This window comes from Varroa destructor, unplaced genomic scaffold (genome assembly GCF_002443255.2).
Source record: "Varroa destructor unplaced genomic scaffold, Vdes_3.0 BEIS01000006.1, whole genome shotgun sequence".
In the NCBI taxonomy this organism is placed as follows: Eukaryota; Metazoa; Arthropoda; class Arachnida; order Mesostigmata; family Varroidae; genus Varroa; species Varroa destructor.
The window spans coordinates 3,092,191-3,119,916 of record NW_019211459.1 but is presented as its reverse complement, the minus strand read 5'-3'; the positions used below and the strand labels follow the sequence as shown (position 1 = coordinate 3,119,916).

At 39.5% G+C, this 27,726-nt stretch overlaps 2 protein-coding genes and 2 long non-coding RNA genes across 14 annotated transcripts in view; 2 read left to right on the top strand and 2 right to left on the bottom strand.

The window, feature by feature from the left end:
* Positions 1 to 768: 768 nt before the first annotated feature.
* Positions 769 to 19,363, top strand: LOC111253576 (equilibrative nucleoside transporter 1-like). Of its 10 annotated transcripts, none has more exons than XM_086993761.1 (7): positions 769 to 898; positions 1,286 to 1,399; positions 12,060 to 12,223; positions 13,120 to 13,631; positions 14,002 to 14,323; positions 16,636 to 16,805; positions 17,030 to 19,363. In XM_086993761.1, the coding sequence occupies exons 4-7, from the start codon at positions 13,230 to 13,232 to the stop codon at positions 17,843 to 17,845; spliced, it is 1,710 nt and encodes a 569-aa protein (XP_086849887.1). In that variant the 5' UTR covers positions 769 to 898; positions 1,286 to 1,399; positions 12,060 to 12,223; positions 13,120 to 13,229; the 3' UTR covers positions 17,846 to 19,363. The 10 variants fall into 10 exon arrangements, with proteins under 10 accessions (XP_086849887.1, XP_022668936.1, XP_022668932.1 ...); XM_022813197.2 differs by lacking the exons at positions 769 to 898; positions 1,286 to 1,399 and adding exons at positions 9,525 to 10,085; positions 11,177 to 11,223; XM_022813195.2 differs by lacking the exons at positions 769 to 898; positions 1,286 to 1,399 and adding exons at positions 9,525 to 10,085; positions 11,124 to 11,223.
* Positions 3,983 to 5,579, bottom strand: LOC147754750 (uncharacterized). Its single transcript, XR_015330678.1, has 2 exons — positions 4,548 to 5,579; positions 3,983 to 4,225 (listed from the first exon to the last, which is right to left on the bottom strand). It is a non-coding gene; the product is annotated as an uncharacterized LOC147754750 (long non-coding RNA).
* Positions 18,923 to 27,257, bottom strand: LOC147754749 (uncharacterized). The gene is made up of 2 exons (XR_015330677.1): positions 26,608 to 27,257; positions 18,923 to 20,981 (listed from the first exon to the last, which is right to left on the bottom strand). It is a non-coding gene; the product is annotated as an uncharacterized LOC147754749 (long non-coding RNA).
* Positions 25,414 to 27,726, top strand: part of LOC111253575 (uncharacterized) — a 40,417-nt gene continuing 38,104 nt past the window's right edge. The window contains exon 1 of one of the 2 annotated variants that reach the window (XM_022813190.2): positions 25,414 to 26,418. In XM_022813190.2, the coding sequence (XP_022668925.1) occupies positions 26,371 to 26,418 (48 nt within the window). In that variant the 5' untranslated portion in view covers positions 25,414 to 26,370. The remainder of the gene's footprint in view (positions 26,419 to 27,726) is intronic. The other variant, XM_022813189.2, reaches the window with a different exon arrangement.

The window sequence follows — 27,726 nt, the reverse complement described above, 5'->3', positions numbered from 1 at the left end:
AAACAACCCATCGTATCGTACCGTCTAACAGCAGCAATCGCGGTAACGACAGCAGCACCGTCAGCTCCGTTAGCGGCGGAGCGATATACTATTACTGAGGCGTTAACCAAAGATCATGTATCAGCGAATGAGCAGACGGGCAGGCTTGCTAAATGTGTGTTCGGTGTTGGTGAAATCCAACAGCAGCAGCAGCAGCAGCCTTCTATCGATATGGGCAAGGCGTAGGGCTGCTGCTTGCTGATTTAACTCGTTGCATTCGTTAACTGGTCCCCTTCCTCTTCCTCTTCGCGGTGGCCACTAGATTCTGACGGGTCAGCAGGCGAATGAGCTATGGGTCAGCGCCCTACCACCAGCCGTTCGACTTAACGACGACTGCTACGAGCGAGCGCGGGGTAGCAACACCACAGCATGGGAGTTATTGTGAGTACTCTGTGGGCCGAGGCTGTAGCCCGCTATAATCAGCGACCCCTCCGAGCGGACATCGAGATCCGTTGTCGACAACTATGATCAACGGGCGATGATAGCACACACGACACAGCATCCATGCGAAACAAAGAGAGCTCAGAAAGAACTAGACGACAAAAAAAATAGAGAATTAGGCGCGACGGCTCAATCAACAGTCAAAAAAAGACTAGCAAACGTACTTCCATGGCAAGATGGTGTAGTAGGGAAAGTTGCGCGTTGTCAAAGTTAACAAAAATAAATTTATTTAAAAGGGTACTGAATCAGAGGGTAATCAAAAGGAGAGAAAGGAGGGCATGAAACCAAACATTTTTCGTCTCTTGCTCATTCTTTCTGCTAGTCGTCATAAAAATCGAACGATTTTTCCATCATCGATAGGCACGCAAATACGAAATATGAGAATCGGACACGGCAGTGTCTCGCAGAGACAGCAAAGGCTCGGGAATTTTCAAACAGTTTCTTTCTTAGTACTAGCAGTAATCCTCAATAATTGCAATTGAAATGATGCACTATCTATATATAATTTAACATAATATAAATAATAATAATATATAATTATATGTACGCGTATATTTAGGTAAATGATAAATGGGCCATTTCTTAATTAACGAAAACTGGCGGGAAATGGGTGGGTACTATATCCTAAATTCCACGTGTAATGGACACATGGGATTAGCACTTGGAAAAACGAAAATTCAGGTTTGCAGACTAGTTTGTGAGCATCTTTAATATCCTTTTAACAGAAACTGCAAAAGCTTACTAGTATTCGAAGAAGGATTTCTAATTGTGCTAATAGAACTGACAAGTAAATTTATGTTTTCAGAATTTGTTTGGTCTAAAGTGGATGGATATTCTGGGAAATTTCAACGAATTGTTAAACTTATATTTGCTTTAAGAGCACGTTTCAATAAAGTTTAACTGTTCTATCTCTACTAAGGTAAGTTCTTACCACTTGTCGCGAACAGTTTAGTTGTTTCCGTGATATTGTTTTCGAAATGATACCTTCAGCATCTTCACGTTTAAAGCGTCAGTCCATAAAGCGCAGGCTGCTAAAGAGATACATTTCTAGCACTTCTAGGTCCTGTTTGTTGAGTTTGCACCGTAATAGCTTACAATGGCCCGTGCTCACCTCAGCTGCTGAAATGACGTATCACCTACCTAGGAGTAATCTGGTTTACGCGCCAGAGAACACTTTTAAAAACTGAAGTTTCAGCCCAGACTAAACGCAAAAGTCCAGTTTAGGTTTGTGCTCATCATAACCCTGAAAACTAAGTAAAACTTGTATAGCAGTATTTTTGTGTTTCTTTTTCTTATTATCGAGAAATAACACTATAACTGATAAACTTATAAATTTCCCGATTCCCGGAATCCCGATCAAGAATCAAAGATCAGATTCCGAACTCGAATCTCCTATAACCTGTAACTTAAACCAAAGAAGGCTTTGTTTTTATTTTTTTTCCAATAAATTGATTAGAAAACTAGACTGCTTTATTGGCTAATATTATGTACAATAACTGCACTACGTACCACCCCTATTGCAGGCTAACTAAAGCCCAAGCTCTCGAGAAGAGAAGGTTAGGTGGGACCTGCCAACGAAGTTATCATACCGTAATCAACAAACTAGCTCGTTAGAAAAGCATTAGGGAGCGTGTCACTGGTATATTTCGAATACCGCAAAAGACTCCGTAAATGATTTGAGAATATTGATTGAAAAATACTATTGGTATCTATAGATTATGCTTGATACGATTCAGCTAAAATAAGTTGCTATCTATTTTCGAGAACTTTTAAAGTGATAACATTCAGTAGCTTAGTACTCAGTGGCTTTCGATGTGACTAGAATAATTACAACAACGAGATAAATTTTTAAGCAAAACTAATCATTGTGCTAGTGCCGATAACAAGCGTGTAACAATCGTATCAAAGAAGCCAAGAGACCAGTACAAAAAATTAAGCTTCTGTTCACTATGGTTTTTCAACTAATGGAAAATTGTGTCTTGTAAAATCATGTCAAGTTGTTCTACTGTTTCGAAGAAGTATTAATCCGCAGAAGATTGCGAAATAATACTGATCTCCAATATAGATCTCGACTCGAAACGTTGAAGAGAAACAAAAGTTTTGAAATAATTGGCCAAATTCAAGACGAAACGAATGCAGAACTGAACTATGGTCCGACTTTCAAATCCAGAAATTGTTTTGAAGACTAGAAAAATTGTGTGGGGCATAACCGAATCCGGCGAGATCGGAGTCGAAATGAAGTAACTAACGTTTGGCTATTTAGCTATATGCAATGCGCATAGTCAAATTATCGACATTGTTTTCGATTCGGTAATCCTTTTTCTATGATATCATCGTAAAGTATAGCCTAGTTTTATTAACCCGGTCCTAGCGACCGTTGATCAATTGGCTATCGGCTACTGGCTGGCGGAAAAGCCCCGTCACATTGCTTAGTCGCATTTCAATGTGGCCATATATAGTTACGTGCTCGCTATTCTCGTACGAGGACACCAATCCATATCACAGAATCTCATGCCTTTGGATATAAATCAGCCTGAATTAGATATGACCACGTACGGCTACTAGATAGCATCGGGAGCAATAGTTACTTAAAAAACAAGCGACAAATATGATCGATCGTGCAATAAATCTTTCTTTGCGCGCCTTGAACGCTCATATTATTCGTTGTTAATAGCGTGTGAGCTTGACTGCTGTTGGCTCTAGACTGATTGAATCGTAGTGTTGCAAAATTAGAGATAGCTATTGATAATGATCTTGTCTTCTCAAAAGGTTCAATTTCGTGTCACGTTGCTTTAAGAGCCACTGGGCTAAAACCCAAATGTGCACCCAGCGAATACAACGTCTGTGTATTGTGAGACGCATGTCTCCAATAGGATGATCTTCGGGACCAATCAAACAACTGTCATGTTAAAATGATTGATATCAAATTCGCCAGAACAATATCATGCCTCGTACAGTGGCTGCCATACCAATGTTCTATACACATATACTATGTTTAAGTTTGTGGTGCAATCAGCCACTGTTTATATACTTGCTTTGATATTACTTCATATCGAATGTCGAAATGATCCGTTCGAACGATCATTTAAGTTCACCAAACTTTGCCCACTTCTCGATTTGCTCATTCATTCAAATAAAAGTTGTCGGTAGAAAACAAATAGCACTGAACTCGTAATGTAATGCGCTTCTTTAAGAAGGTTAAAGGGTCAAGCTGAACACCGTTTTGTTCGATTATTTGGTACGATATCAAAGGCAATGAGAAATTTTGACGTAGCTTTTTGGGTCTGTCGTAGAGTGTGTTGGCTCCTTATAGCCCCCAAACGTCGTTCTGTTATACAACGGCGCAAACAAATGGAATCTTGCAAGCTTGATACGCTGGGCATGCGAACTGCCAAAACATACCCAATGCTGATTTGAACATACGTTTTTATACTCTGAGAAGCTGATAGAAGAAGAACTGATATAAGTCTTAGCTAATTTGCCAAAGACGATAGCAAACACCTATGTTATAACATGCATTTATTATAACCAAGTGATTTCAATTATATGAGTGAGAAATGGCATTAACTGCAGTGGCACATACTTTGGTCAATTCAACCGAAACCGAACCAGCCTCCTGTACTTCGATGTTGAAGAGTGGGGTAGCTATGGGGGCCAACGTGTCGGAGGGAACCGGGCTGATATAGGCCCCACATCCATGCCGTTATAGTGGCTCCAAGTAAAGCTGAACCTGTTTCTCGCAATCCTTTCGGGGTAACCACGCCACCGAGAACAACCAGCATAAAAACAGCCAGTAAAACGATACAAGTTATAAGTGCCAGGCACCCATAACTACTGCAAGAAAGGAGTGTCTCGTCCGATTGGTTCTGACAAGTTCTGTGGTGGCAAGCGTTAGTGGTTGTGTGACAGCGCTCGTAGCCAGTAGAATGTTCATCGTCGCAGACCCGTAACGGTAAACGGTACCGTTGGGATTTGAGAAACACAGATGATGTTTTTTGCGCATTTAACGGTATGGTGAGAACAACATGTGGTGTTTCACGAGTGTTGTTTAGACATTTGCAACTTACTGTCGTTGATGATGCATGACAGGCACAAACGTGAGGTGAAGTACTAGTATCTTCTGCGACTGATGATCTAACAGCTAGCGGTCGTTCTGAAAGATTATCAGGTTGTTTCTTTCTGTCCGATGTGGCGATTGGCGCTGCATGTGGCTCCCGACTCCTTACTGGTTTTACCGAACCCAACGTAGATACGGGCATTGTTGCGCAATCGTTCGTGAAGGCAGCAGAGTTCGATATTTCTTGAGACATCGTTTCTACACATTAGCCGCCCGAATCTTAGAGTAGCCAAATTATGACCTTTCGTATCTGTACACAATTAGGTTAGAGCCAATTGACATTCTGACAGGTACCGTCTTGAGTTGTAGAGTTCTTGCGTTCCAAATAGGACTGATGTTCTAGCAGGTGTCAGCTTCACGATAGTGCGGCAAATGCTTAAAGCAATCTGCGTGAATCAGATTCTCAGCTATTTCACGTAAGGAATGAATTATGTCCATTGCGATTATGGCGTCTCGTGCATGCCCAGCTCGGCAGCAAATGGATTATAGCGATACAATAAAATGTTCACATTCGATCGGACTGTTATAAACTTGTGGGCACGCTACCAATTAGAATTAAAGTTGCTCCGGACGCGTAGCTAAATGCAGGTTAGTTAGACGACGATCTGGCAAATCTGATAGAGCTCTTACACTTTTCTATGCACTTAACAATAGCATCAAGAATCGATTACGCTTATTCCATTACATGGACTAGCTGAGTAGAAGTTGGTTCTGTGACGGCACTTGTCACTCGTCTATGGTGCGCCACAACAACCAATGAACTTACTGCTGTGCCAGGCGAGCGTTGCCACTTTGTCTGGCGTAGCAATAAGCTCTGAACACATCAATAGAATTGAGCGGATAAGATGAAAATAAATCTAAATTTCGATTGAAACCATTTAATACAGTGACAAGTGTTTGTTATTCATTAGATTTCCTTACAAAGATAGTTATGCATAGCCGGAATTCGATAGTGTTGTATCAGATTGTGTGCTGACTCAAAAACAGTCTTTAACCAGATTGTACACCATTCAGTACAGAAAAACTGTCGAATCGTCCGCTGGAAATCAGCATGTTCTTTGTATAACCGAGTTACATTTCGGGTTGAAACTTTGATTAAGGCGAGCTCGAACCGAAGTGTTATGCCACTCTAACAGGCAGGGAATTATAGTTGTCATGTTTTTCAAATGTACCCATGAGCCAGTCGCATTAAGTATTCATTAGAGATGCGAATGGGAATAAGTTCAGAACATGCGTAAAAGCATGCGATTATGCTTGTACAAAGACGATGTTTCTTTGTGAGCGTAGATAAGCGGGTTTAGAACGGAGTAAGGCACAAACACAGAAATAAAGTATGTTTGTTTTTTTTACAGTATAGGTATTTGCCCTAAAGGTGGAGAGACGTAGGGTTAGAGGCATGAGGTAGCGCAAAAGATTTTGTATAGAGCAGAAATTGTGAATGGGGCATGTCCTTGTCGATACAATATATGTATGAAGTGTACGAATTTTACTGTAGGGAACTTGTGAGCTCTATCGAAAGGACACTTCAGCACAAATTATCTTTGTACATGATATAAACGTATAAATGAAGCCATTATTAGATCAGGAATAACTGGGACGCTTGAGTATCGTTGGCATGGTATGCACTGTTGCTGCAGTGCTAACCTATTTGCCTACCGTACTTAAGGAAAGCCTACGCTCAAACGCAGGCGTAAAGACGTTTCGCCTTATGCAAGGAGCCAGCCATCTGAAGAAATTCTAATCGTCAATACCGGACGTAATATTTATGTAGTATATACACGAAAGTATGATGGGAAATTAAGTTATCTCTAAAGTGGTTTACAGAAGTTTTATAGGTTGTAGCTGTGTGCAGTTCGCCCCGGTAACACGTAACCTTCTCACCAAAATACCATTGAATAGATATATTTTGTTTGCAGTTTTATGAAATGAAAGTGAAGGGAAGCATAACGAAATAGATTATATATAGGCCGAGTCAAAAACTAAATGACCGTTGTTTAAGTTTTTTGGAAATCAAACCTGGCTTCTCTACAGGCCTATAGATTTCGCTACCAATGTAATAGGGCTTGTATACGCGACGCTCCGTAGCCCATGGATGTTAACAAGCCTTCTTGTAATAACGTTGCTATCTCTCTCCTTATTTTAGCAGTAATTTATATGATATAGTTTATTTCACTAAGGCGCTTACCTTAGAAAAATGTATAAATCTTGCTACATTTATTCCAATTTTATCTTTACTTTGCCAGTCATTTTCGATCGTTATTTTATTGTTGACACTCGAAAAGTTATTGCTATTTTTAATTCGTGACAAGAATGGGACAAACAGTTAGCGTTAAATTTCCTTTTAAGAATAGACTAAAGTGTACCACCATATTGTAAATGTTCAATATTGTGTTTGGTGAATCCTCTATTAACAAAATGAGCGTTTGTAAATGGCGTAAGCGTTTTCAAAGTAGCCCTGGAGAAGAGAAAGATAACGAAGTTAACAATAATCCAGAACTGTTTAAACGCGTCATAACTGATGATGAAACTAAGGTCTGCTTGTCATAATAAAAGCGTTCTGAAGAGCCAGGGCCGAAAAAAGCTCGTCAGGTTCGATCGACCGAAAAGGTTCTGGTTACTGCATTTTTTTTTCGATTTCAACAACGTAGTTTTTAATGAATCCTTGCCACCAAGTAGGACCATCAATAATAACCACTACCTGCAAGTTGTACTCCGTCTGCATGAGGTAATGAAAAAGGAAACACCGTATTTGTGGGGAAACGGTTTTTGACGATTGTCTTGCGTTAATGCACCTGCACGCGCTTCGTTGGCGAAAACTGACACAATAATGATCTTTTTCAGCCGCTTTGCTTGGGAGACATAATCCCCTGCGATTTCATTTTATTTACCGACCAAAGAGAGCTATAAAAACACGATGCTTTGATAAAATGTTCTAGAAAAATAAGTTGGAATTTTTGAGGGCAGTAAATTTCATTTGAAACATAGCGTTCCACAGCTTTTTTTTGGAGCGGAAAAACACCGCCAGTGTGTGTTGTCGGGTGGGGAGTGCTTCGAAAGAGACAGAATCGGTATTGATGCGTGAATAAACATTTTTTAACTAAAAAAAAAATGAAGTTACTCCAATCGAACCTCGTCATTTTGATTTGTTTATCCAGAAGCTTTCAAATTATTAACCGAAACTTGTCGTTGCCCGTTAGAAGAATTGTTTTATTTGATGAAACAACATTTTATATTATATGTTCATACGCCCAAATCGAAATCTACTTGTTGAAAATGCCGTTTGATGGTAAAAACTTAACATCGTATTTTATTCCTTCTATTAACCAATAGACGCGACAATCTGAGTAAAAATTCAATTCGTACCACTGTACTCAAAATGGATACCTCGACATGAAAATGGCGAAACATCGTGTGTGATATTTCTTTCTCAAGTCGCAATGAGGTCAAAATTTGTTCCGAGGATTTTGGAAAGACATTTTTCTAGCGACGTTCTAGTACATTTCAAGGGAAAATGCTGATGTGGCAAATATTCTATTGACACATTTTATTCGAACGACTAAAATATTTTTAGGGAAAGGCATAAAACTGCCGAAGATGTTTTTAAAAGAAAAATACCGCTTTTTTGGCGGTTTTTCTTGACTCCAACTGCTAGATCTCGACGAGCGTAGTACGAGTGCAACACAGTATAGCTAGAATGAATATTTCGGCATGAGAGGACCAAAACTCAGTGTGATAATTATTTTGCCTACGTAACTCTGGGATGAAAATGTTCGCGTGCAACTCTTTGTAAAGAAGGTCTTCCACGATACTATTTGGCAATCCTCGATGAGTTCAATTGACATAATTTAGGTTTCGATTACCTAAATCTTGGTTTTCGGGTCGAAAATGCCGTTTGAAGAGAAGCGGGTATCTATGCTAGAGGAGTATTATTCATCGATTTAATAGATTATTTTCTCTTAGAAAGGCGTTCATATAGCAACGCAACTCGTCGTCTTTTCGTAAAGTTTACAAATTAGAGAAACCGGATATAACACAAGAACCTTCTGTTCTTTCTTGTGAACCGACATTATGAAACTTTGTTAAAATTGCACTTTTACAGTACTAGTGTAAAAACGACCATAGCAATTTTTTAGCAAAAAACACGGAAACTACTTTATAGAAAACAGGAGGAATATTATCAATGACATAATTGCATTTTGCGTTATAAAAGGCAGGATGATATCAGCACCTCAGTAAATTAACCTATGGGCATTTATGCACGTTGGTGGCTGGCCTTACCAGAATAGGACATTTAGTGACCTAACATTGCATTGCGTGGTTGACCTAGGTTTATTGAATTATTAGAGAGGCTACCACTCGGGTACCCTTTTTACACGGTGTCGTCTGCGTGTTCAGATGGGACTCTTTGTTCTCGTTTATGTTACTTTTCATATATATGTTATAGCATTTTAAATGTCTTTTTTGACAGAATAAATTGTTAAACAAAACAGGGCAGCAACGGATACAGTTAGAAAACAACCGGCTGTAACTTCCTTTAAATCAAGAATGGATCAGTAATTTCGCATCTCGGTTTGAGTATAAACAATGGCAACGTTGTTATTCAGTTCAGACACCTTTCAATTGTAATAGCTTGTAATAATAATAACTAAACATATTCTCGAATCAATTGAATCAAATTATTGTTTTTGTGTCAGAGTAAACACGAATCGCAACATTTAGCGAAATTGCTAACCGAACAATTGTTAATAATTGTCTAACAATGGTGACATTGTCAAAAATATGACAATATTCGTGAGTTTCGCTCACCGTAAGTAGAGGGTTGCTCTTCTCAGCCCGCCTCTGGCTGTCTGTAGTTGCCAGTCGCCGCTTGCCTGTGCCGGCGGACATTAGTCGCCCGCTGTCGGAATACGTTGAAATAAAATTCGTTCATCCATTCGTTGACTGTGCTCGGCAGATGATCAGAAGGGTAGAGAGTAACGGCAGTTTTTAGAAGGACCATACCTCTCCCATCTGTTTGTGTTTCTGCGCTAGCTGCCGTTTTGTTAGCAACAGCAGCAGAATAAGGGCTTGCAGGAGGCAAAACTTCACCTCTGTTTATACCTGTTTAGTGCGTCAAGTTGGTGATTCCCAGGATGTGTCATTGTGTCCATTCGTACAACTTTTGCCATTAACCCCATATTTGCTTACCATGTAAACGCATGCCTAATGTTAACATTTTAGGCGGTCCTTACAAACTTTTTTGTTGGTGTGATACTGTCAAATGGGACTAGAAAAGAAAAAAAACACTCACACCGAGAACTTTTATCACATGTATAGCCGCCACTACCTCCGGCCTAGATCCTATAATCTGTCCGAAGGTCATAGTGCTCTTCATAGTTGCCATTCAGACCGGGCTCAAACAGCGGAATAATATGAAGCAATTAGGGGCAGTACGTCATCTCGTCGTCAACCTCATTCTATTCTTGATTACTGCAGCAACTCGATGAAGGTAAATAACTGCGAAAAAACGCCTGTATTAGTAATTCTAAGGGCCGAAAGCGAAATAAACAATGTCGTTGGCGACAGCGAATTCAATAAAGCGAATAGAATTTGCGAATTAACCATCTCTGTACCATCAGCCAAGTAACTCCACAGAAAGGTCTACAGATTAAAAAGAAGCTGTCATAAAATTCGAGCAGTATTGATCAAGTGCTAGTAAAAGCCCTTTTCGGAGGCGTTCGCCAGATGATTTCAAGACACCGTGACCTCTGCCAGGGGGATAAAATTCTGTAATAATACCAGTATTAAGTTTAATAGTGCTGGAGTCCTATATAACATACGTGCACGTAAAACAACTTGTGTATACACGCTATACTAGTCGTACTACGTATGTTAGCATCTAATCTGGTGAATGTTCACCTTGAACAGTTTCTTCAACCGCGAATCATTTTGGGGCGAAACAGCAAAGAGAAAAAGGAGCAAAAAAACATTTTCCCGCATGAGCTGAATACGCTCCTCTTAATTCCCCTGTGTACCTTGTCGTTTCTGCTAAAGTGTCAATGGAATGAGACTCGATGTTTTTGCCTTGCCGACGATAGTGCAATTTGTAATTATGCGACCTCAAGAGGTGTTCGACCACAACCGAATTCGAACAATTTAAACTTCAAAATATTAGAGGTGGTATCTATAATAATACATCAAAACGACACAGCTGCATATGTGGGTAGAAGGACAAGCGCGTTTTCGAATAGGCAGACACCTAATTGCTACTGCGAATATTTATTCGATCGAGTGCTTTTATCGCCACTGCTGGCATAACATCATTACAAACAACATTTTTGTTGTTTTGTTATATAACAATGTTGAGGATATCTTTAAACGTGGCTTTATACGATTACCAACAAGATCTTACTGCTACATTGATTCCTATTTTCGAATATAGCCCGAATTCTTTCTAGTAGTTTCTTAGAACATTTGGGACGATGTTACAAAACGAGCTCTTCTTAGAAGAATAAATATTAATTAAGGCTAACTGTATTCCACTCAGCTGCTCTACAAGGTTCGTCCGTTCGTTCTTTTTCAATGTGAGATTTTTCTCAGGAAGAGTGCCGCTACGAAGAATAAACACCGGTGACTCACCTAGAACAGTGAGTGTAGCTTACGATTGGGGATATTTCAACCAATAGTTTAGAAACTTACTCTAACTTAACGTCATATGTGGAAAGTCATAGTCTAGCGACTTGAAGCAATCCATTTAACCGGTTATTATTGAAAATATTATTTGATTTAACCTATATAATGGAGATGAAAGTCGTCATGATGAAATATGCCAGGATCACTCTACGAGGGAACGCCTTGACGGCTACATCGCGGTAACCCTTTCAGTTTGCATGCTTATGCCTTCTCGCAATCACTTATCTTTAGCTACACCATGAACGGCTTGCTCCCATTAGGGGGTATAAGCGGTTCATGGGGTGTATAAGTAGACCTTGCTGGACTCCCTGGAATTTCTTTCAGTGTTTGATGTATTATGGTCTGCGGACTTAGCTGTTCCTGGATATATCACAGGTGTGAATTAGATAACCGTAAGTAAGCACTGCGACTAACCTTTATTAATTTATATAGACAAATGATGGTCACAGACGGTTAACCACCTACAAATAACAGTTCAACTGTCGTGACCAGTTGACGAAGCGTAAAAAGTTTATCAAATCTATATACGTAAAATTACGTAAGCCTATATTTACTACTGAGTCCTTCTACATCAGTTTGAATGATTTGTTTTTCGAGTGCGTAGCATGAAACATGATCGGGACATCGATGTTTGTCAAAAAAGAGGTTGATTTAATCAATAACATCTTTTTAGTATATAGTATAGCACATAAGAGAGTTATAAGACCCTGGATACATTTGCGATAGGTATTGCGTTCATTTTGGAGTTTGCGCCGAAAAACTGCTACTACAAGAGTCTGTGAATTTTCAGTGTGTCTGTGTGTTACAGATCTTCACAGTAACCATCCGGAAAAAGTCTACTTCAGAGGAGTCAGAAAACACGGAGAAAATCTACACTATATTACTTATATTTTTATCTAACTTCTATAAAGATGATTCAGGGGAAACATAATTCATCAACAAATGGATTGAAAGGTTCTTAATATTAAATAAGCAAATCTTTGTGAGTTCTAGTCTTTGATCCTTGCTATAGTGTTGTAGCAGCGCATCTAGTGTAAAAAGGTGATCTATGAACTCTTTTAGTGATCGAGGCTATTTATAAATCGAAAAATTTGAGAAAGCAGTCAAAAATATATCTCTTACATACCAAGACCTTTACTGTTATTATTATTATTATTATTATACAGTCGGCCTTCGTATTACGCTGTACCGTCGCCTTCGAAGTTGCGTAGAAGTGCTACCAAACCGTTAACATAGTAATATTATAACTAATTAGTAAAGCTTATTGATATATTATACGAGTTCAGCAATTAATTTTAAATTAGTAGTATTAGATTTGTGCGTAATTAACGATCGTTTTTTTTTAATTTTCCATTTATTGGTGATGGTCAAACAGCGGTGGTATGTACCGTTGAGACATGAAGTAGATATAATAGTGTACACAGAGCTAGCGTTTCGTTCAATTCGTAAAAGGCTACTGCTACCCAATCGGGCTTATAGATAGATGCTTATATAGGATCGTAATGAACAGCATTTTCAAGTTTTCTTATTCGTTTTCCATTAAAGTTGAAAGGCTGACTAGACAAGGAGGGGTTTGTGTAGCATGTACGATGCAGGTTTTATGTACAATGTGGGCAAACCGATGATAACAATAATAACGGAAATATAGGGCGAAGGAGAACTGTTAGTAGAACATCGCTTAACCGTCGCAGACCAGAAAGCAGATAGCGGCAAACAGCAACAGCCTATAATTTCATCAGGGCAACGTAATAGCTTTATAACTGTTATTTATATTACAAGTCTATCTGACCCGTGTAGAACGGCTAATTTTTGTTTAACAATTACTTAACCCTTAGACGATTTTTTTACAGGTCCAAAACTTTTCGATAACCGACACAACGAACATCTAACTCAAAACAGCCTTGACCGTCTCAACATCGTCGTATTGACGTTTCGCAAGAAGTCGTGAAAGGGTCCAACAATGTCTTCAGTCAAGCTGAACGATCCTCTTGCGCCAACGTACCGACGTAATTACCGCACTCACCTTGCGCTAGAAAGCGACCCAGTTGACTCCGCTTGCTGTTACGTTACGAATAGTCAGTGTTCGGTGAATAGAAGTAACTGTACACGACTGGGTCACCGAACAAGTGGTTCGACTGAGGCTAGCCCTAGAAGTACTCGGACTGGCGTTGAAACAGTGGATGATGAAGCTCCACTTCTGTCAAGGTGCTCTAGAGTTTCGGATGGTACTACTGCGAGCTCGCTAGTACCGGACCACCCTGGTGACGCTCCCAAAGACCGTAATGGCATGGTTCGCATGGCGTTCTTCCTCTTTGGCCTTGTATCACTCTTACCATGGAATTTTTTCATTACTGCTTCAGAGGTGAGGCTATAGACATGATGTGTTCGAAATGGTTGGAATATGCACTATTTTTTTTCAAGATTTCTATATTGGTTATATTGTTTTACACCATTATATTGCCGATATACTGCAACCTTGTAAATGTTTGCGGCGTTCAATGGTACATATAATATTCTTTTAAGCATTTCACTCACATGCGCACGATTCACCAATTTACATTTCATAAGACCGTAGTAAAACTTTTCATATAGCATCATTATGCCTTTTCTTAATAATTACAAACGATCAAATGCATTTATCATTACCCTAATCTCTTATTTGAATTTTTGCTTATAGTTTATTTAGCATTGCGTCTAAATGCTGTCATATTGTCACGTATTATTACTTGCAGTATTGGATGTTCAAGTTCAGGGATGTACCAAATGCTGCAGGACATGGTACCGCTTCAACAACAGCAGCACGACCGCAGCACGTATTACAAACAGAGACACTTCTTTCAACGATTCTGAATGATCTAGCTAAGACACCTTTACAGAGCGAATTTTTTTCTGCTGTATCAATTGCTTCAAACGTCCCGTTTTTGATCATTCTCTACCTGGCAGCATTGCTTAATGAGAAAGTTCCGACCCGCATTCGAAATCCAGCTGCCCTTATAACTACGGCACTTCTGTTTGCTTCTGTGACAGTGCTCGTTGTCGTCGACACAGACCTATGTTAGTACTCTCAAACTAATTTTGTTACTTTAAGGCCAAGGCAAGCTAAGATGGGCTAGACTTATACCAGGCAAAGGCCACATGGGTCGCTATAATTTCTAGCTAATAAACGTTGATCCCAAATACAGATAAAATAGAATTTCATAATTTATAGATGCACACAAGTTCAATTTGCGCTAAATGAACTTTTTATTATACCAAATTATAAAAAGTGGGGCGATATGGAACGTATCTCCTTCCATGGAATATTTTTTAGCGAAAATAACCAGTATATGTTTCTACTACAGGTTTGCCTGTTACAAAGTTGCACTTACGATGGTGAACTGAAAGCAAGTTATACAAGTTATTATACTGAATCTTCTTACGTCCCTATAATTTAGAGGCTATTACGTTTTTATGATATCTGAAGTTGGATGTCGTTGACACTATTTTTACAGAGGAACTGAAACAACTAAGTAGTCTCAAAAAATACTTAGCAGTAATGCATACATGGCTAAACAGAAACATCTTTCATGCTTTAAGACTCATTTTAAACAACAACAAAAACATTTCAATTTTTTCTCTGCGCTAGATGTCATTTCCGGCGGTCATAAATATTCAGTGTAGCTACTATCCATCGCGATTGCAGTTTCAATAATTATATATATATATATATATATATATTTAATAATAATTCCTGAAATAAGCCATTTTGTAATCCGCAAACGACTTTTTAATAACAACTGTACAATAAATAAGCGACATTTATAGGTGTTAACTTATTACGGTGTGGCTCAAACACGTGATCTACAGAAGTTAGGCGAAATCAAATTTAAAGCTGACAATAGGCAAAAGTTACTAAAAATGCATGGTGGTAAATATGCCCAAAAGTCCGAAAAGGCGCACAACATCCCAAAAAGGCTAATCATTGGAGCTTTGCTGGACGACCCAATCGGTAATCGATAATTTCCTCTTTGAAACGGCCGTTAGTTTCTGTATAAGAAGTGCAGGTGTATCAGCAGCGGCTTTATAAGCCCATTTGATGAATTTTTGAGAATTGAAAACCTAAACTCTATAAGGAATCTTCGGCTTTGCTTTACACGAACCTCGTTGGGTCTTTTTAGAAGCCATATAAAAACTCGAAATAACGTAGATCGTTGGTTTCGGATAGAAAAGGAAGTTTTTGCTTTGCCGTTTAGGCTTTACCAAATGCATATAAATTTAATTTTTAGTATAGAAATCCAATGTGATGCATCGTTTTTGCTGTCTGTTGACGAGTTTGTTGCTTTCTTCCAGAAAGAACTAGCTCTCTTTTGATGCCAAAAAAAGCTGCCTATTGTTATCTCTGTTACTATGTGGTTGCCTTAGGAAGAAACTTTACAGCCATAACTCGTCACCGGACAAAATCATATTGTCGGGTTGTGACCACATATCGGATTATGACGGATATAAATCACAATTAATTATATTAGAATTATTCGTAACCATGATATGTATGCTGCGATCAAGTAGGTTTTGGAGAGTGGTGCGTATATTGTTATTAGTCTTATTTACCTTTTGAACAAAAAGCATTTCGTAGGTATGCCAGGGCTTGAGTCATCTAAAACCCAGCTCTACATTACGCAGTAGAACTTCAAGAGGACCTATGGGCCATAAATTGTCTTTGACTTATGTTGCATTGCTAGTAAACTGTTCGTAAAGTATCATCTTTTCTGACAATAATCACAGCACTTTATCGAAAGCAAAACATTCCTTGTTAGCTTCATCAGATAACTAACTTCTTCCTACTAAATCGTTAGTGGCCTATTTAGCGCTCTTTTGGGATAATATGGTGTCATTCTGTGAAGCTAAATGAGCTAATGATATAAGTGTTTTCAATTGAATTCCTTAAATAAATCAATTGTAGTGAGTTCGTTTGAGGCACATTATAAAAGAATCCTATATATATATATATATATATATATATATATATATAAAGAGTGTTGATGGTTGCTATTTTCAATAATAACGTTAAGCGGATTTTGGCCCATATAGCCTACCGTTTTTGATGCATAAATTGATTGAACATGAAAACAAGGGCTTAACAAAAGTAAAGAGAAAATGCCCTTATTTCTAGGAGGGACCGTGATAAAAGGCTGTGTAGTTGGACTGGTCACAAATTATGATTTGTTTGCCATGGGATTAAACGGTCCTGCTGCGCAACGTGAAGTGGATTATTAGGCCCACGAGGTATTCAATTCGGTATATAGTTATATATTTGATGTAGCATACTTTCATAAGTCTTGCAGTAAAACCGTAATAAACAGTGTATGATCGTATTGCTTTTGGTGCAGGGCAAGTGTGGTATTACCGATTGACGCTAGCACAGATGCTACTCGTGGCGGCTTCGGCTGCCGTCTTTCAGGGAGGGATAATAGGTGTTGCGTCGACATTTCCCAGTGAATACACTCACGCCTGTATTATTGGTCAATCTGCTGGCGGAGTGGTCGCCTCTGTGCTTCAGGTAAGAAAGCCTTATCTGGCCTAATTCGAGCTTTGGATAAAAAACGTGACCAACATGCTTAATACTTATTTTCGTTAATATTTTACCGATACATTAATCTGTATTTGTGCGACAAGTGTTGCATTTGTTTTGTTACGTTGTATTACAGCGGTACTGCTTAAGCCTACTTAGTATCTACTTAAGTGGTTCATTTAATTGTTTTCGCTTATTTCGTCGAATTTCAGGTGGCCGTATTATTACTGAACGTTTCTGCCATAATATCTGGGCTTATTTATTTTCTTCTTGCTTTGGCCTTGTTAATCTTCAGCGTATTCGTCCTTTTTCGAACTCAGCGGTCGGCGTTTTATCTTTATTACTTGAAATGTGCATTGGCATCTACCAGAGGACAAATACAAGCGGCGAGCGTGGCTAGTAGCGGCGTCGTTGATGACGGCTACGGAAGTACTTACGAGAGCAACTTCGAAGTGAAGGTGCGCACTGGCCTCGTTGTGCGAAAGCTGTGGCACTATTGCATAACGTTAGTACTCATTTATGTCGGGACGATCGGCGTTTTCCCAGGCGTTCTTGTTCATGTGAAGGCCTCTGGATCGCCTAGCGCGCTGTGGACACGTCTCTTCACGCCAGTGGCTTGTTTTTTTGTATTCAACGTCGGCGACCTTGTCGGTCGGTTATTAGCGTCGACGTCGTGGGCCGCTTTTCCCGCTCGCCGCGAAAATCTGCTTGTCGGTTTGACAATGATGCGACTAATGTTTCTGCCATTACTTTTCGCTTGCAACGTCGAGCCGCGTGCGACACCATCGATGCCATTACCTGTCCTGTTCAACTCGGACCTGGCCTTTGTCACGCTCAACGCACTGTTTGCTGTATCCAATGGCTACTTGACATCTGCTGCCATGGTCCTCGGACCAAGGAAACTGGAATACTTCCTCCAAGAGAAGGCAGGAGTAATATTGGTTGCCATGCTTGCTACCGGTATGACCTTGGGCAGTGTGGTCTCTCTGCTCTTTGTACGAGCGTTCTTTCATCCATCGCAGAAATAAATGGAATCATGGACTTTCATTGTGTTCGTATATGGCTAAGTGACTCGACGAGGCTTAATAGCTAGTGAGTTTGTTGTCGAATTGCCAAACTGCGATGATGGATTACCACGAAAGAAGACAGTGAATCGAACAGCAGACGTACTTCAGTACACATGTTCAATGAAACAGTTCCAAGTACGTCTGAAACGGAATATCGACGAATACACGTACAGATATATATCTAGGTAGAAAGTTGAGGGGCTACGTGTCCATATCGTGTTGTATATATTCGCTGTACACGTAGCCAATTTAGACGCAAAGCTATTTATATAATGACATTAGCTAAAAAGGGGCAAGTATATGATATTATTAGGCTAAATAACGATGTTGCCTCGATGAAAAGTAGAAAGGTTAATTATATTTCTTTGAGATACGTTGCAAATTGTTAGTAGGAGATTTCCGAGATGCACGTCAATCGTTTGTGTTTGTCGATTGTTTCCATAGCATTGATTACTGGCACATCATAGTTTCTGCTTAAAAGTGCTAGTGCATTTAGGTTAGAGGAGCAAACAGCGTGACAGATTATGTGCCACGTTTTTCACAAATTATCCAAGTTACATTTGCGAGAAAATGTATAGCAGCATTTTGTTACAGTTTGTTATTCAATACACCACTTTTGCCGACATGATAAAATAGGAAAGCCTAAGCGTCACTACTACTATTGTCGCACGATGGCTAGATCTCACCAAGAATACAATGTAATAACGGCGCATCAATTGCAAAAAATGACGGATGAACGTAAACTAGAGGAAGTCGAGTTGTAGTTTGTCTTACTTTCTTATTTTCTAAGTGTAAATGGATAGTGAGCAAATGCATGTATATGATGCCATGTGGGCGTCTCTGTAATACAAAATGTGCACGGTCTTTTATTAATTGTTCACACTTCTTGTTAAACAGGGTAGACAATGGAATCAGTTTTTGCTTAAAATGTGCCCAAAATGCCAAGACCGAACGAGTAACGAAACACGTTTAGACTGAGTAGTTCACGCAACTCCATCAATCACTAAAAATTCAATAATACCCAATGAAGTTTATCACATGTTGTCCGTAGATATCGACTGGGATCAGAACGTCTAAAAATAAATGTTCTCTGTTTTACGTAGATTACGAACCATCGCTTCTGACAGCTGGTTCCCACTATAGGACCACAACGTGTCCCCAGGTTTAGTAGGAAATTACGTTACTACTGCGTCATCAAGGGGACCAACGGCAGAATTTAGAAGCCTGCAATATATAAGCCTAATACTTGACAACAGTTTTCACAGCGGGCCTACTTGAATGTTTATCGATGTGCTATAGTCTCACTGAAGGTTCTTTATTACTAGATACTAATAGAGTTAATAAGCCGAGAGAATCGATAACAAGTAACTCTCTATTTGCTGATAGATGTAAGTACTCATTCGTATGGTGCAGCATCAGACTTTTCTATTTAGCGTACGAGGACTAAATTAAATTAGCAATAAATCGTTTCTATAATAATTTGTATTATTTTATTTGTTACATTGTTAATTTAATTTTGAAAATGTTTGTAGATTCATTCGTAATTAGGTGGGTTGGTCCGATAATCGGTGAACTGCCCCTGCCAATGCTAATGGCCATAGCAGAAGTAATACTGCGGCACTGTACAGCAGAGACACAAATGCTCAGCTAAAAATTATGTGCTCCATAGATATAAACAATCAGTGTTAACTATCGCTTCGTATTTGCTATATATAGATGGTGTCAGTACGAATAAGCAGATTTGAACAACGGATCACGCGGATTAACTGACATCGTCAATTGGAAATTTTTAGCCAAATATACTTCCAATCAAACAGCCGCATCTGTTACAAAAGAACAACGTTAGTTGACGTTTTTGGAACGAACTTCGTATGATAGGTAAGAGATTTCTCAGTCGAAACTATACCGGGATTTATACGTAGCTTTTAGTTTGTTGCGAACTAGTTGTTTGCGACTAGCAAGCTATTTTAGGAATAAATAAAAACTATACTTAAAACTGTTGGTCTAGGACGCTGTGGAGCTAGGTAGACATATAATGTATTGAAATACATAATAGAAGGCTTTTTTTACTGCATATTTCTAAAACAAATTGCATTGCTAAATGACAGCAGAGTCTGCTGACGAGACTGTTATCGATAACATTTTGGCATGGCTAAAAATAGTAGCCAAAAAATAAGACGGCTACATACTAAGACTGCTAAAATTAAGAAGGCTAGGTACTAAGAATACTAAAAATAAGAAGGTTACGACTGAAGTAATCAAAAAATAAAAATAAAAACAAGTCAGCCGGCTCCAATACAAGAAGCGTAACGTAATAGCAAAAGTATATTCTAACGCGGGTAAAATTAGTTATCTCAGACTAGGCCTTCATGCAAAAAATTTCATTGCAGTCATAATATTTACCCTAACAGGAAAAGTTGGAAAGAAACAACAATATAATGCTAGTTTACCGACTCTCTGCAAATAGGCCTACTTTTTGAAGAACTATGTTGGCATTTAAAAACCATCATTAGACTTTATTGCAGGAGATCCGCTTACATTAATTAATTATACCTTAGTTAATTATAAAGTGCACTCAAGCGGACGCTTTTTCTGAAAAATCTATATGAGTGTGAAACCCTATGGGATTCAGATTTTATATACATAGATAAACCTGCTTTATGAGGGTGTAACTGTATAGCTCTATTGAGCAGTTTTAACAATTCTGACCTGTTTTTTAAATCAATACAAAATATGAAAAAAGGGATGAACAAAGGTATATATAAATAAATATTAGTATTCTAGAACTAAAGACCTTGAGGAGTAAAATTGCATAGAAATTTCGTAGGACACGGTAGTTAGTGGTAAAGCCATGACGAAGGAATTTTGCTGAAAAGTTCGTTTATCGCTACAAACTTGCTCCGCTTTGGTGAAGACGCCATCCAGTATCTGTCTCATCTAAAAACTGATCTTGGGTATGCAGAGCAGCCCCATGAAATCCAGGCCTGTCTGTGCAAATAGGCACGTCGGTAGATTGAACCCATGGCAAGCTTTTGTCCGCCGCAAAAAAGCCACAAATGCGTACGTGCTTCCGAATCTTCATCCAGACTTTCCTCTCCTAAAGGTAATGATACATAGATTGTTAAACAGTCTTTGTTAATATGATCATGTCATCGAGATATACTAAGGCCGCCTGCCAACGAATGTTTTAGAATACCCAGTTCATTAGCCGCTGAGACTTTGTTGGGGTATTTGTTGACTCAACCAATCTACTTATTCCTTCTCGCTAGAAATTTTACCTTTGATGTTGAAGAACTCGTTCAACCAGTTTTGACGACCGACTTCACTGTCCTAATTTAATTTGCTAATGAATAGAAGAAATGAGAGTTCGTCGGTGCGAAGTCCAGAGAATATGGAGGATGCAACAAAACCTGCTATTTGAAATCCACAAGGGTAGCTTTGACGAGGTTTGCCGTGTGTAACCTCGCGTTACCACGAAGCAGAATTACGTGACGTCGTTTGTCGGGTCGTTTCTCTCGTATGGAGTAGTTAACTCGACGCAATTAGGGCAAATAAACGTACCTGTATGGTTCATAGAAAGCAATCTCCGCGAATCAGGCAATTGCACTCCCATCAAATGCAAAACATAATCTTATATATATCTGAAAGCCCTGCACAGAGGTCATTTTTTATCACTAGTGGCAGTTTTGTACAAGAATCGGTCACAATGAGCGCGTAACGCTCGATATCGGGCGAAATGCTGAGATGCAGTTTTAAGCCTTAACTCCTTGTTAGGTTCAGAGAGTTTATGAGATACCCAAGCTCCGAGTTTTTGTATAAACCAAAGAACTTAAAAAAATTAATGCCAGTTGTTTATTACATTAACCCATATATAAAAATTAACCCAGCCCATCTTTTCGGCCAATTCTCGAGTTCATTGTCAAAGTGCCTCCAGATCTTGGTCGTCATCAAGCTTATATGGTCGGTCGAAGCGAAGAGCATACTCTGGGCCCCGGATACTATCTTTAAACTTAACAAACTCTTAAGTTCTTTTAAGAACAGCGTCCATATACAAGGAAAATGCCCTAGCTTGCCCCTACGGTGTTTTGGCTTCAATAAAATGCATTGTACAGAAGCTGTTAGAAATGCACTTTTTTCCATATAGAACGCCTTTCTCTGAGCATCTCATATGAGTTAAAATGGCAATTCTGTTAAAATTCGCTGATAATGTGAGACGAGCATTTTTAAACTGTATACAAAAAGGAATCAAAAAGTGGAAATAGAAAGTTCTTCTAAGCGCAGGAGCTTCTCGTGCAACCTTATATATTATTGAGACCTCCTACTTTTATTTTGCAGCAAGTGTGAATAAATATAACGTACATAATTATTATTATTATTAGAGAACAGATAACTGACATTAGAACTCTTTGTTGAAAGGATAGGTGTGGAACACGGCGTTCTAGATTAGCATGGTCATACATTGGAAAGTTATTCTAGGATATGAAATATTAGAATTAGCTATACGATTTCCGGTACAACGAGGTGCCCACATTTACGTTCCACTATGGGGTAGATGTACTGTTACAAATTTCATTTCTCTGTAATCGGGAAGGAGGACGACGATCCTTTGGCGAGGGATCTGGAGAGTATGGTGAATGTAAGAAGACCCCCGCTCAAATTCCAGCAGAGCTGCTCTTTCTACCTTGGTTATGTATAATCCGCCGTTATCATGGTGATTGTTCGATACGACGACGCCACTTATAGGTTTTTCTTGATAATCTTTTTTTCAAGGATCTCCCAATGTTTGAGACTTTCCCAATCCCATGACATTTAAACCATAATTTTTTTCGAGTATATATTTAGCCTAACTCTGGACATATCTTCCGGAGCCTTTTATTAATTTATATACTTTATATTAATGTAGCGGCGCTATCTCTAGTTGTTCAAAAAAAATGTCTGCGCTTTAATATATTATTATGGTTGAGCGTCGAATTTAGAGGGCGCCCAGGCTTTCAATTCTTGAATAAATCTCATAATTTCAAGACAATGGTCACATAATTGCAGTTCATTTTTTGGCCAACTCGTAAGGTCTTTGCTAGCCATCTTCTTTCAAAGCCATCTTCTTAGTTTAGGATGTCTGGCTGGACTGGATACAACTTCCGGTTCTAAGGTGCCGTTATTGTAGTAGTCCTTTCAAAGATGGAGCTCGCATGGTGTACGGAACAAATTTCTCAGGCGGTTTCGGCAGGCTTCTTGCCCTCTCTTGAGGGCAAAATAGGGTAAGTTTAAAAATGCACTCTCTTCATAAGCATCGATGTCTTTTATCTACTCTTATACTGAAATTTGGTTTATTGCATAAAAAATTATATAGAGGCTATGGAGGTAAGAAAGTACCTTCGAGTAACATATACACACAAGTAATGAATAAGTAATATGGAAAGAGAACGTTAAAAGCGCCATTACTTATTTTACAATTTGACACTATAACAAAACATACTGTTTTAATTTTATAGGGATAGTTTGCCCGAGCGTGCCTATTTCTTCAAACACGCTTCTCGTTTCTGAATATAAGATGCGTAACGAGTAACACAATCTGAGAGAGGACTAAAAAGCTTTATAATTTTCGAAGGTAGGTTCCAGTATCTTATTGATTGTTTTTGCAGATATACTTTATCACGGTCTGGCTGAGAGGTAGCAGGACTAACAGTATAATGCAGTTTTATATAAGCGCAAAGCACTGAAAGGATAGAAACTCAACAATGAAAACTTGTGTTAAAGTCAAGAACTGGTTAACGTGCGATTCCCTTAAAGAGGAGGAGGTGCAAAGAAGAACAAAAACCTGGAGAATTATTAATTAACCTGGAGCCTTCCAAGCGTGTACTATACACAGTATATGAACCTGCATAGTAAATGCCGGGACACAAACCTGTTGACACGCTGGTGGTCCTAAAGTCGAGCAAAAGAGCAGAATAACGGCGAAAGAGTAGAGGCCACTCAGAAATGCAAGCGCGAATAATATAAAGAATATGAATCTGTACGCGAAAAGTGTCGGTCACGACCTGAGACATCAGACTCTTAGAGCCGTGATAAGGAAAAGATAGATATCTTTGAAAAACAAGCTATTAATGCTAGTCGCAGAAACTTACGCAGAGAAAGCGTAAGTGTCAGGCCATCTATTTTGTATAAGAGAGTTATATATTTCGAAAACAATATGCCTAGAAATTCGGTTTGATGATACAAGATAATAGTAAAGCCTGCTGTATTTAGTGCACGCCAGGGAAGAGATAGACACATTTGGATAATTTTCTTAACAACAATTTGTGAATTAGTGAAAAACGTGCGTTAGCACCGTAGTGTTTTGAATTGTCCACAGTAAACACACAATGAGATTAGAAGTATTTTCAATTTGGCGCGGGTCCAAAGATACTTTTTTCATAAAACCGGTAAAAAAACATTATGAAATATTGATGTTCATCTGCTGGATTAATTGGATTGCCTAATATTTGCATGGAATTTTGAAGGTTCAGATCCATTTCATGTTAAGATTGTGGGAAAACTGCAATGCGGGGTAACTCAACGGTAGCGCAGAGACGACCTAGTAGCAATTGGATCACGGGATAAATGACACAACAGAATAAGACTAGCCTACAGAATAACTAGAACACGAAAGTGACGAAAAATATCTGAATTAGGGCGAGGGAATACTAGAGGTAGGGTAACACGCTTAAATTACTAAAACAGGGTAACAGGATACGACTGCAGGGTTATGAAGTGACCCGAACAGCGTAATGCATATAAGAAAGAAATACGATAGAACGAAGTGACGTGGATCACCAAATGCAGGAAGCTAGTTGAACATCTTCAGCGAGTTCTGCTTTAGAACGTGGTTGAACATGTGCGTACGTTATAAGGTACGGATCATGTAAGGAAAATACTGAGTGTACGGGTTCGGCATCCATGAGTAAAAATCGATCGATGTACAGAATATGTAGTGCTGCTCGTTACTGCACAAATCGACGGCTGACGGTAGTTTGGCGCCGATATGATATATTACAAGCGCAACAAAAGCGTAATATTATGGTTTGGGAGTTCGTAATATGTTCTAATTTTAAGCTGTACGGATGTCAAATCTGACAGCAAAAATATTCCAGACCTACATAAGTGAATAGTTCAATTTCAAAAAGCATACTACCCGCATTATGTGATCATTAAATATATGACCACGAGCTCAGCTAGGGGAAACAGTTGCCTGTATCTGTCTTTTTGTTTCTTCTTTCCAACATTTTAAAAAGTTTTGATTGAATTGAAGATCGTTGGCTTTTAGGGCCCGTTTGAGCGTATGTCGCTAAACCGTAGGGGTGACAGGGCTGGGCACTGGCAGAATGAAGTGGCAGGATTTGGCCCACGGCTCTCATATGTTAGATGGACCCGCCGACCGCAGTCGGGACGAGAATAGTTGGAGAAGGAAGAAAATAGATGGAAAGGGACACCGATTCCTCAGCGCCACTTGGTCACTTTGCCGGGAGCTAGCGAATCTGTTCGTGAGACACGACAAGCGGCAGCCGATAGCAGCGGAACTTTTTCGTTGGATCGACTTCACTGGGCCTGCATTTCAAAAGAACGCAGCAAAAGGAGGGGTAAGACAGCAGCAGTAGCAGCAGCAGTAGCAGCAGCAGCAGCAGCAGCAGCAGCAGCAGCAGTGCCCCAAAAGTAGAGCTCAACGCTGGCCAGGACTTGACAGAGGAGATTCCGTGTCGTTTCTGTATTCCACTCATCTACATACAACTTTGCTGGCGCCGTCGCTCGCCTTTTTGGTAGTCGTCGCTGCCGCTCGACGCAACGACGACCAGTTAGCGAGCCAGCTACACAGTCTGGCCCAGCCGGCCGTTGCTTGAAAACGGATTGACGACACACCGGCGTTGCCGCCCGAAACTCGAAGGTGCAGGGCGCTTCCAGGAGCTATGACCCCGCTAGGTTTGACAGACGCTCGTAGCGACTTGACGTAAGTGAGCTGCTTGCTGCCTGCCGCTGAAGCACGAGGTATTAAAGTAAATGTAGCTTACGTAGTACTAACAGCGGGTTTTCCATACGGCGACAATCGGAGTGCGGCTATTTAGAAACGAAGTTGGTTCAATTCGTGCAGGGAGCGCATTTAATTCAAGGGTCTCCGTGCGCGGCGTCTCGGTAGTTCTCTAACGAGCAACAAAAGTATGCATGCGACAATATCAAAGCACGACTGTTTGTGGTTTGAATCACCCTACCAACATTAAAGTATTCGAAATAGATTAAACGGCAACTTACCCTGTGCCGCCGAACTGACCAACTTTTTTAAGCGGACATTCGAGCGTGACAAAATAAAACTCTATCCTTATTTAATTCGGTGCAAGTGCTAAAACTATCAGGAATTGTACGAAACTGCGACGAAGTGAAATTTGTTCGTGAGCATTGGTAGAAAAGTGATCTTGTGTAAGCAAAGAAACGTGAAAAAAATACAAGACGCCTTCACAATGCGGCTCGTATTCTACTTAGCCGTTTTTGTCGGTTACTTTACACAGGTAAGTTATAACATTGATTGATACGAACGACGCTTGTCAACAACTTGTCCGTAACAGTAACGGTTACATAAGATCAAACGGCATTGGATGAAAGCTGCTTTCTATTATGTCGTTTATACTATCGTTGGATACTGTTTCTTCAGTCCATTAGCATGCATATTTACTGCCTTGGCAGAATGAAAAACTTACCTTCTGATTAGCCTAGAGGACAACTTAGAGAGTGTGGACGTCGCTGACGCGTTGTCAATGGCTATTACCAACTTTTCAATACCTCTAGTTATTACCAGCGTCAATTCACGTTGAACATACTAGCGAAATCATCTACTTCAGTTCAGGATCTGTCACTGGCCGTTCGGTCCAAGATGAGCCGGTTAGTATGAGTGGCACATATAATATTATTATTATTATTCTGATTGTGTTAATGGCCACTTATAACTAATCACCCTTTAAATACGAACTTCCGCAATGGTGCAGTTATGTGGCACAAGGTTGGATAAAGAAAGCCACAATAGAAATAATTTATTCAGTACCTTGTTCATCGTCGTTCTCACGAAGCGTTATTGCTACTGCTGCTGCTGCTGCTGTCGCTGCGACATTTGGCATGGCGATCTAGGGCAAGAAGGTGCGCAAATGAAAAAAGGGGTGCCACCGCGGTAATTATAATGGTACGCTAAACACAGCGCATTTGCTTCGGAGGCATATTCGCAGAGTCATAATGAATCTGCATTGGACATTACTGTATTTACAGACACTCATCCGTAACCGTTTTATAAAACATCCTTTGCCGACACAGCGGTTAACCACGCGGACCGGACGGCTAGATGTAAGGTATCGCTTGACAGATATAATAAATAAATGGATAGATTGGCATCAAAAGCTGATCTTGAATGTACCGATCAGGAGGAAGGAACGGATTACCATTGTCTGCGCTAAGAGAACGACAAGCGTTACTGAGTAATCGTTGTGATGTATAACACAGTCGTGATAAGCCTGATAACATTTTCAGGACATTTTACGCAGGATACCGTTAGTATATAACTTCGATTTACACAACAGTAAATATGACGATAAAGCGAAAAGGTTTCGGGTACGAAAATTGTCAATCAGCTTATTTTGCAGACTCACAATATAGCGTTCGCTTAATGAAATCTCTATACATTCTCCTGGCTGTTTATCTAAAAATGAATACTGATGAGAGGACGACTTTTATCAAACGGCGCTTTTGATACTGGAAGAGTAAGCGCGCTATTGGCATCGTAAAGCATGAGCCGTTCATCAGCTGCTAAAACGGTTATAAATAATAGCGTA